This window comes from Myotis brandtii, unplaced genomic scaffold, assembly GCF_000412655.1.
Source record: "Myotis brandtii unplaced genomic scaffold, ASM41265v1 scaffold100, whole genome shotgun sequence".
NCBI classification, from domain to species: Eukaryota; Metazoa; Chordata; class Mammalia; order Chiroptera; family Vespertilionidae; genus Myotis; species Myotis brandtii.
The window spans coordinates 787994-799062 of NW_005353326.1; the positions used below are offsets into that span (position 1 = coordinate 787994).

At 46.6% G+C, this 11069-nt stretch overlaps 1 protein-coding gene across 1 annotated transcript in view; it reads right to left on the minus strand.

Moving 5' to 3' along the window:
• The window catches only part of WNT9A (wingless-type MMTV integration site family, member 9A), a 26746-nt gene that overhangs the window by 5081 nt on the left and 10596 nt on the right, over positions 1–11069 (minus strand). The window contains exons 2-3 of the mRNA XM_014534851.1: positions 3174–3346; positions 475–731 (exon numbers count right to left, since the gene is read on the minus strand). Coding sequence (XP_014390337.1) covers positions 475–731; positions 3174–3346 — 430 coding nt within the window. The remainder of the gene's footprint in view (positions 1–474; positions 732–3173; positions 3347–11069) is intronic.

Sequence of the window (11069 nt, forward strand, 5' to 3'; positions counted from 1 at the left end):
TGTGGGGGCGGGGAGGGGGGCGGGTAGAGATCCAGAGGTACTGTGGCCTTCATTTTGCCTGGTGATCAGAGACCCATTCATTCAGGTCTCTTACCCACCAGAATGGCCTGGGGCCCTAGGAAAACCCCTTCCTGGTCCCCCGTTTTTTAACAAGGTCATCAAGAGGCTCAGATGAGAGTCCCCAGTAGCTCCCACATGCAGAGGGAGACAGGAGAGATGAGGCTCTGTGCTCTGGGCACCAGCTGGACCCCTGCCATCCCTATGGGCACTGAGCCTTGGCCACAGGCATGTGGGAAAAGCCATCAGAGCTGCCTGAGGCCCTGGCAAAGCTGCCAAAGGCTCCTAGTCCTGCCAGCAACAGTTCAGGCCTGTGTGGGGACAGGGCAGTTGGAAGGGGCTGGGCAGGAGCTGGCTCTGGGATCTTTTCCTATGCCCTCAGCTCCTCTCCCCTGACCTGGACCCAGCGCACCACACCTCGCTTGAGCAGGCTGGCCCGGTAGCGGCCCTCTAGGGTGCAGTTCCAGCGCTCAAAGCGGAACTGGTACTGGCACTCGAGGGCGCTCATGCTGACCGCTTCCACCAGTGTCTCCGCCACACCCGGGTCCCGGCGGCACATGCGCCGCTGCTTCCGCTCCAGCTTCAGCCGGTCGCAGGCCTTGTAGTGTGCCTGTACGGCTGCCTCGGGCTCCAGGGTCAGCGGGAGGATGGTCAGGGGCTCGCTGCCGGTCAGCCTGCACACAGAGAGCCCAGGGTGAGCACCACCCCAGAGGAAGAGCCATCGCACACACCCGGGCAGGGCTCAGGAGGCCAGGCCTCAAGGAGGCACATACACTACACCCACAGTCTTGCCCGCTTACCCAGCTGGGAGGAGCCCTGCTCCTGGATGCCCACCTCTGCCATCCCCACGTGGAGGTGGACCCTTGGGAGGTCCTTGCCCTCCAGCAGCCTGTACACATGGCCCCAGGTCCCAAGGGATCTCCCAAAATGCCTGCACCAGAGCACCGCCCAGCCCGGGACCCACGTGCCACTGGGAAACCGGCCCCTTTCTCCTGTAGCTCCACCCAAGGCCCTGGCCCACGGGGTCTGTAGCCTGCTCTCTGTCCTGCTGCCCTCCACCCCCATCTGCTCCATCCAGGGACTGACAGGCCTGGCCTTCTGTCTGCTATGGCCTCAGTGTCCCCAGATAGAGCAACTGTACCTCTGGGCCTCAGACATGTCCATGCCCAGTCACATTCAGACCCTTAGCATTGGGAGGGAGAGATGCCCACCAGGACAGGGGCAGGACTCAGAGCTCCCATTCGAGCATCTTTGGAAACAAGCCTCCCACCCCAGCCCACCCATGGGGAGCATGGCCCCCTCACCATGCCCCATCCTCCCTCCTGCTGCCTCTCAAAAGGCCACTCAGGGTTACAGTGGCTACCAGGCTGACTCCAAGAGCCCCAGCTTTCTATAGGAGGAGGGATGTGGTGGGCCCTCCTAGAACCCCACCCTGTGGCAGACCCCCAGCAGTGATGCTCCTCTGGGGATAACCCAGGTTCTGGCTTTCAAAGTCTCCCTGCCTCCGCTCCCTCTCACCTCCCACCATATACACCCCAGCATGGCCTCTCCCAGGCCTTGCCTGGGTGGGGGCCTCTACCCTGCTGAGGGCCCAGTGGGACTCCCAGACTCTGAAGAGACAGGGCCTGCCTCAAAGACAGGAGGTCCAGCAGGGAGCCAGGCAACACTGCAGGGACACCAGGGCAAAGGCCCTGGGGTGCAGAGAGGAGTGGCCAGCAGATGGGAACAGTCACCCTTGGAGGATGAGGCCACATAGGCAGGCCTCAGACCAAGGATGCGCCCCTACACTCTACCCCTTCCACACTCTGGCTCCATTAGAAGACACCCCCCTCCCCCAGGCCTGGGCCCTGCTCTCCATGTGCCCAGACCGGCCTGGCACCAGAACAGAGCGCTGGCCGTGCCCCCACCAGCTCCAGTCCCAGAAGACTTCACTGCAGGGCCCGCTCTCCTAAGTGATGCTCTGAACCAGGAGCCCCCTTTGCTCCCCCCACCCCATGCACAGTGGGAGGCCAGCATGGACCCGGGCTGGGGGAGAATCCCAAAGGTCCCTGAGGCACAGGAGGGGCCTGGAATGGGTGGCCCTATGGTGCAGACAGAGAGACAGCAATGTCTTTGAGGAGCAGTCTGTGAGCTCTGAGCTGGAATGCTGTGCCAGAGAGGAGGTGGTGAAGGACAAAGCCCGCCAGCCAGTGACCTGCATCCCCACTGCTGCCGCAGGGTTACTGCTTCATTCCTAAGGGCACAGGGACTGCCATGAGTGGCTTCGTGGACTTCCAAGCCTCCTGCCCAAAGACAGCTGCTGAGGCAGACGGAGAACAGGCTGGGGCCCGCAGACCCCAAGCTTGAGGCTGGAAAAGCCATGCTCCCCACACAAAGGCAGCTCACACAGTGGAGACTTGTCCCCAGACAGGAATGTCAACAGCTGTGCCCAGAACGGGTGCCAGGCAGCAGAAACCCCGCAGCCTCCAACCTGCACGAGATTAACCAAGCTCCAGGCGGTGCCAAAACATTCCAGCATCCAAGAGGACCCCCAAAGGTGGGGCCAACGTAGGGGGATCTGGGGCCAGCCTAGAGAGGGCAGCTGTGAGAATGTACAAGGAAAGGGAAAGGATGGTGGGCCACAGTGTCCCCCAGTCCAGAGAGGCTGAGGACAGGGGTCCCAACACACCCAGGGCCACACTGCTTTCTAGTTCAGGTAAGGAGAGGGCCAGAGTCCCCCTACACCCAGGGTTGCACTGCCTCCTATCCTCACTGCACAAGGGCAGGAGTCCCCTACCTGAGGTTGTACCCGGTCTATGCTATACATGGCGGCCGAGGGCAGGTGTCCACCCATAACCAGGGCCTCCTCATCCACACTGCATCTAGGGGCAAGAATAGGGGTCCTCTGACACCTAGGGCCAACTGTGTCCATACTACACATGCAGATTGAGGGCAGGGTTCCCCATGCACTAGAGGTGCAACCACACTGTTCTGCTCCCAAGGCAGCCCCTTCCCAACTCTCCGACACCAGCACCCAGATGGTCCCTACACCAGATGGTCCCAGCACCCAGATGGTCCCTACTGCCAGGGTGTGTTCAGTGTGTGGTCTGCAGATAGAGCAACTATCTGGGGCTCACAGCCTGGGGTGCAGAGGACAGACCCTTGCGGAGGTGTCGGGTGGCAAGATAAGTGGGCAGAAGATGTTCAGGGTGCAGGAGGACTGGTTTCTGGGCGTAGCGGAATAAGTCCCGGTGACAGGAACCAGGGATCCAGGACAGAAACCCCAACACCGAGAGTAACCACAGCAGTGCTAGAGGAAAGATGAGAGGTTTATAAAACATTCCTAGAGTCAGGAAGTCTTTTCTCAGAGTGAATCACAATCCAAAAGACCTTGAAAAATTAATAAATTTTACTCTTAAAATAAAAGAATCTCTGCACAGTGAAACAGTAGCATAGAGTTTTAAAAAACAATAGATAATGGGAAAACATATTTGCCAATGCTATTTCAGATAAGGTTTTAATCTCCAAAATTTATAGAGAACTCATACAACTTAATAAAAGGAAGGTAAAGGATCCAATCAAAAAATGGGCAAAGGACCTAAATAGACACTTTTTGAAAGAAGACATACAGAAGGCTGAGAGACATACGAAAACATGCTCAAAGTCACTAATCATCCAAGAGATGCATATCAAAACAACGAGATACCATCTCACACCTGTCAGAATGGCTACCATCAACAAATCAACAAACGACAAGTGCTGGCGAGGATGTGGAGAAAAAGGAACCCTCGTGCACTGCTAGTGGGAATGCAGACTGGTGCAGCCACTGTGGAAGACAGTATGGAGTTTCCTCAAAAAGTTAAAAATGGAACTCCCATTTGACCCAGTGATCCCACTTCTAGGAATATACCCCAAGAAACCAGAAACACCAATCAGAAAGGATATATGCACCCCTATGTTCATAGCAGCACAATTTACCATAGCTAAGATTTAGTGCCCATAAGCAGATGAGTGGATTAAAAAATTGTGGTACATCTACACAATGGAATACTATGCCACTGTTAAAAAAAAAAAAAAGAACTTTTACTATTTGCAACAGCATGGATGGAGCTGGAGAGCATTATGCTAAGTGAAATAAGCCAGTCAGAGAAAGATAAATATCACATGATCTCACTCATATGTGGGATATAATGATCAACATAATTTGATGAACAAAAATAGATCCAGAGACAAATGGCAGGGGAGAGAGGGGGAGGGGTAGAGAGCAACCAAAGGACTTGTATGCATGCATATCAGCATAACCAATGACACAGACACTGGGGCGGTGGGGGCTTGCCCGGAGTGGGAATGGCTGGGGGTAAGGGGTCAATTGGGGAAAAAGGAGACATATGTAAAACTTTAGATAATAAATCTTTAAAAAAAGATTTTAAAAATTAATACTAATGACAGCAAAAAAAAAAAAAACAATAGATAAGAATAAAAAAAAAAATGTTGCAACTCCAATCCCAAACCAAGGGCCAACTTCCTTTTGCTTGTGTGCTTGTGCATGTGTGTGTGCATGTGCACGAGTGTGTGGATCTTTTCCTAAAGATCTATAATAATAAAAGTGTAATATGCTAATTAGACTGGACAGCTGAACAACCTTCTGATCGTCATTCTGGACATCCTTCTGGATGAAGCCGCAGCGGCGAGGGCCAAGGCAGAGGCGGTGAGGGGTGATTAGGCAGTCAGGCAGAGGGGTTAGGGCAGGGGTGGGCAAACTTTTTGACTCAAGGGCCACAATGGGTTCTTAAACTGGACCGGAGGGCCGGAACAAAAGCATGGATGGAGTGTTTGTGTGAACTAATATAAATTCAAAGTAAACATCATTAAATAAAAGGGTAGTTTTATTCATTTCAAACGGGCCGGATCCGGCCCACGGGCCGTAGTTTGCCCACGGCTGGGTTAGGGGCATCAGGCAGGCAGGCAGAGGCAGTGAGGGGTGATCAGGCAGGCAGGCAGGCAGAGGGATTAGAGGTGATCAGGCAGACAGGTGAGTGGTTAGGGGCAATGAGGCAGGCAGGCAGAGTGGTTAGGGGCGATGAGGCAGGCATGCAGGCAGGCCAGTGGTTAGGAGCCAGCAATCCCGGATTGCAAGAGGGATGTCTGACTGCCAGTTTAGGCTGATCCTGCAGGGATCCCTGAGGGATTGGGCCTATACCGGCAGTCAGACATCCCCTGAAGGGTCCCGAATTGCGAGAGGGTGCAGGCTGGGCTGAGGGACCACCCCCCCCCATGCATGAATTTCATGCACTGGGCCTCTAGTCATTAATAAAAGGGGTCAATTTCAGAGGACACAGGATATGAACATACAGTTCAAAGGTAGGAAATATAGCTGCTGTTAAAACTTATAAGAGGCTCCACCCCAATCAAAGAAACATAAAATAGCCCGGCTGCTGTGGCCCAGTGGTTGAGCATCGACCTATAAACCAGGAGGTCACGGTTTGATTCCTGGTTGCCCCGGATTGCCGGCTCGATCCCCAGTGTGAGGCATGCAGGATTCTATCTCATCATTCTGTCTCTCTCTCCCTCTCCCTTCCTCTCTGAAAATTAATAAAAATATTTTTTAAAAAAAGAAAAAGAAACACAAAATAAAACTATACTGATATGTTATTTTACATTCATCAGATGAGCACAAATTGGTGTCTGATAAGATTATTGTCAAGGACAAGTAGAAAGAGATGTCCCTCCATGGCTAAAATTCTGGACTGACATATCTATAAAAATTCTCCCACCCTAGCCAGTTTGCCTCAGTGGATAGAGTGTCGGCCTTCGAACCGAAGGGCCTGGGGCTCAATTCTGGTCAAGGACATGTACCTTGGTTGCAGGCTCCTCGGGGCTCGTGCAGGAGGCACCAATTAATGTGTTTCCCTCATATTGATATTTCTCTCTGTCTTTCTCTCTCTCTTCCACTCTCTCTAAAAATCAATGGAAAAATATCCTTGGGTGAAGATTAAAAAAAATTTCACCCACCAATTCCCTTTCTAGAAATACAGGCTACAGGTATATTATCTTAAAACATACTCACACACTATCCAACACAATGCTGTCATACAAAAACACTAGAAGCACGGTTTGTTATACAGTATTCCCCCTTTCTCTGCAGGAATATGTTCCAAGACCCCCAGTGGATGCCTAAAACTGCAGATTGTACCAAACCCTTTATATACTGTGTTTTTTCCTATACATATACACCTATGATAAAGTTTAATTTATAAATTAGGTGCAGTAAGAGATTAACAACAACTAATAATAAAGTAGAACAATTATAACAATATGCTGTAATTAGTGTATGGCCTGCCTCTCTCTCTCTCTCTCTCTCTCTCTCTCTCTCTCTCTCTCTCCAACCAATTTGATCACCAAACATGTAATCTGTGACTAACAGGTGGGGAGTATCTACAGCACAGAAACACTGGACAAAGGGACAAGTTATGGCCCAGGTGAACAGAGCGGACAGTGTAAGAGTTCATCATGCTACTCAGAACGTCACACAACTGAAAACTTATGAGATGCCACCCGGCCAGTGTGGCTCTGTGGTTGAGTGTCAACTCATGCACCAAGAGGTCACCCATTCGATTCCCAGTCAGGGCACATGCCCAAGTTGTGGGCTCGATCTCCAGTGGGGGTCATGCAAGAGGCAGCCAATTGATATTGAGGTTTCTCTTTCATCAATGTTTCTCTCTCTCCCTCTCTCCCTCTCTCTCTCTTTCCCTCTCTCCCTCTCTCTCCCTCTCTCCCTCCCACTCCCTCTCAAATCAATAAAAACATATTTTTAAAAATTAAAACAAAACTTATGAATTGTTTATTTCCGGAATTTTCCATTTAAAATTTTCTGACCATAGGTAACTGGAACTGCATAAAGCAAAACTGACCCTGCATTAAGGGACTACTATACAAAAGACTGGAGACTGACTGAATAGCCGGGATCCACCCCTCTATGGCAAATTTGGTCTGCCTGCCTCAATGTGCTGTGCACGTGTGATCTACCCATAACAACAACATTCAGCACACAGCAGGTGGCCCAGGTGAGCCCCCCACCCTACCCACTCCCCAATGCAAGCTCTCAACCCTGCATGCTAGCCTGGGCAAGGAGCCTCTGCCCACTCAAACTGCCTCAGCCCAGAAAGTGGCCAGGTCTCCTGGCACAGTACAGGCCTGCCCGGCCTGCCCAGCCCACCAGCTGCTCAACGCAGCTGCCACCCCCTGCGTCACCCCTCCTGCCCCCAACACACACACCCAAAGCAAACGTCTGACCCAGGACAGATGAGCTCACAGGCCTACATAGACAGCCCGTGGAGGCAGTAAGCCCAGGCTGCCCACAGGTGGCAGCCCCTTGACAGACAACAGAACCCCTCCAGCCCTGCTTCGTCTGGCTGACCACCTCTCACAGTGCTGAGCCCACTTCCCAGGAAGAAACAACAACAAGGTCTAAATGCATTGTACCATACTCAGGGATTTTCTTTTAATCTTTAACATTCTCATAAGATACAATATGTCCAGGAAAGTGTGGACCACAGTTCTCACTCAAGAAACAGCCAAATATTTAAAGAAAAATTAATATGTATCTTTCTTAAACTATTTTTAAAAACTGAAGTGGAAGGAATGCTTTCAAACTCATTTTATGAAGCCAACATTACCCCGATACCAAAACCAGATAAAGACACTACCAAAAGAAAAAAAGAGAGACGTACAGGCCAGTATCCTTGATGAACATATATGCAAAAATTCTCAACAATATATTAGCAAACTGGATTCAACAGTACATTAAAAGACCTTCACCAGTTCTCTCAGTGGTTAGAGCATGGGCCCATGGACTGAAGGTTCACAGGTTCGATTCTGGTCAAGAGCACATACCTTGGTTTCAGCCCTTGTCCGGGAAGTGTGCGGGAGGCAATCAATTAATATGTCTCTCTCATATCAATGTTTCTCTCTCTGTGTCTCTCCCCGTTTCTCCCACTCTCTCTAAAAATCAATGGAAAAAAATACCCTCAGTTGAGGATTAACCAAAACAAACAAACAAAACCCACTACATCAGTGGTTCTCAATCTTCCTAATGCTGCGACCCTTTAATGCAGTTCCTCATGTTGTGGTGACCCCCAATTTCACTGTTACAAATTGAACATAATTAAAGCATAGTGATTAATCACAAAAACAATATGTAATTATATATGTGTTTTCCGATGGTCTTAGGCGACCCCAGTGAAAGGGTCGTTCGACCTCCAAAGGGGTCACGACCCACAGATTGAGAACTGCTGCACTACATTAAAAGGATTATACACATGACTAAATGGGATTTATACCAGGATGCAAAGATGGTTCAACATGCATAAATCAATTAATACAACATATTACATTAACAAAATAAAAGATAAAACCCATCATCTCAAGAGATGCAGAAAAAGTATTTGACAAAACTCAACATCCTATTAATGATAAAAACTCTCAACAAAGTGGGCATAAAAGAAACATACCTCGACATAATAAAGGCCATATAGGACAAATCCACAGCTGACATCATACTCAACAGTGAAAAGCTAAAAGCATTTTTCTTACAGTCAGGGACAGGGATCCCCATTTTTATTGCTTTTATTTAACACAGTGTTGAAAATCCTAGCCACAGCAATGAGACAAGAAAAAGAAATAAAATGCATTGAAATAAAAAAGAAACAAGTAAACCTCTCATTATTTGCAGATGACATGATGCTATATATACTACTAGAAAACACTAGAGACTCCAATAAAAAAAAACTATTAGAACTAATAAATGTCTTCAGTAAAGTTGCAGGATACAGAATCAATATACAGAAATTGGTTACATTTTTATACACCAGTAATGAACAATCAGAAGACATATTAACAAAACAATACCACTTACAATTGCATCAAAAAGTATGAAATATCTAGGAATAAATTTAACAGAAGGGGTAAAATATCTGTACTCTGAAAACTGTGAGATAATGAAGAAAGAAATTGAAGACATAAATAATTGGAAAGATATATCTTGCTCATGGGTTGGAAGGATGAAATTGTTAAAATGTCCATACTACCCGAAGTAATCTACAGATTCAATGCAATTGCTATTAAAATGCCAATGGTATTCTTGTCAGAACTAGAACAAATTATCCTAAAATATACATGGAACCACTAAAGACCCTGCATAACCACAGCAATCTTGCAAAAGAACAAAGTTGGAGGTATCACACTACCTGATATCAAACTACACTATAAGACTATACTAAGCAAAATAGCATTGTACTGGCATAAAAACAGACACATAGACCAATGGAACAGAATAGAGAACCCAGAAATAAACCCATCCCTACATGTAAATTAATCTATGACAAAGGAGGCAAGAATATACAATGGGGTAAAGACAGTCTCTTCAATAAATGGTGCTGGGAAAACTGGACAGACACATGCAAAAAAAAATGACATTGGACCACTTTCCAACACCATATATAAAAATAAACTCAAAATGGGTTAAAAACTTAAATGTTAAAATTCTTAGAAGAAAATATAGGCAGTGAACTCTTTGACATCACTCTTAGCAATATTTTTCTATATATCTCCTGGAACAAGGGAAACAAAAGGAAAAATAAACAAATGGGATTACATCAAACTAAAAAGTTTTTGCACAACAAAAGAAATTGTCAACAAAATGAATGGGAGAAGATATTTTCAAATAATACATAAAATAATATCCAAAATATATAAAGAACTCATAACTCAACACACAAACACACACAGACACAAATCAATCTGATTTTTAAAATGGGCAGGAGGCCTAAATAGACATTTTTCCAAAGAGGACATACAGATGGCCAACAGATATATGAAAAGATGCTCAACATCACTAATCACCAGGGAAATGCAAATTAAAACCACAATGAAATATCATTTCACACCTGCCAGAATGTCTATCATCAATAAATCAACAAACAAGTGTTGGCGAGGATGTGGAGAAAGGGAACCCTGTGCACTGCTGGTGGGAATGCAGATTGGTGCAGCCACTGTGGAGAACTGTAGAGGTTCATCAAAAGATTAAAAATGAAACTGCCATATGATCCAGCAATTCCACTTCTGGGTACTTATCCAAAGAAAATAAAAACAGCTATTTGAAAAGATATATGCACCCCTATGTTCACTGTTGCATTACTAGTAATAGCCAAGATACAGAAGCAACTAAGATATCCATCAATAGATAAATGGATAAAGAAGATGTGCTACATATATGCAATGGAATATTATTCAGTAATAAGAATAAAATCTTGTTATTTGTGACAACATGGATGGACCTATATGGTATTATGCTAAGTGAAATAATTCCGACAAAGACAAATACCATATGATCTCTCTTATCTGTGGAATCTAAAAACAAAATGGATGATCAAAACAAAAAGAGAACCAACTGATGATTGCCAAAGGGGAGGCAGTGGGGGACAGAAAAAATAAAATAGCCAAAGCAACTTAAAAAAAATGAAGTTGGAGGGCTAACTACCGATTTCAAGATTTATTAGAAAGCTCTTATTTATAAGAAAATATAGTGTTGGTGTCAACATAGACAAAAAAAATCAAAGGAACAAAATACAAAGTCCCAGAAATAGGCCCACATATAGTATACGGGAAACAGATTTTGTTATTAAAGTTGCAAAGGCAATTGGATACAGAAAGAATATTTTCTACAAATGGTACTGGAGCAATTAGATAGCTATATGCAAGTAAATACTTTCTACTATATACAAATATTCACATATTAATTCAATATGAATCATAGACCTAAATATAAAGCCTCAACTTTAATACAGGAAGGAAAGAAGAGAGGGAGGTATGGAAGTAGAAAGGTAGAGAGGGACAAGGAAACCAAGATGGCGGCATAGGTAAACACCGGAGTTTGCTGCCTCGAACAACCACTTCAAAAATACAACTAAAAGACAGAACGGACATCATCCAGAACCACAGGAAGGCTGGCTGAGTGGAAGTTCTACAACTAGAAG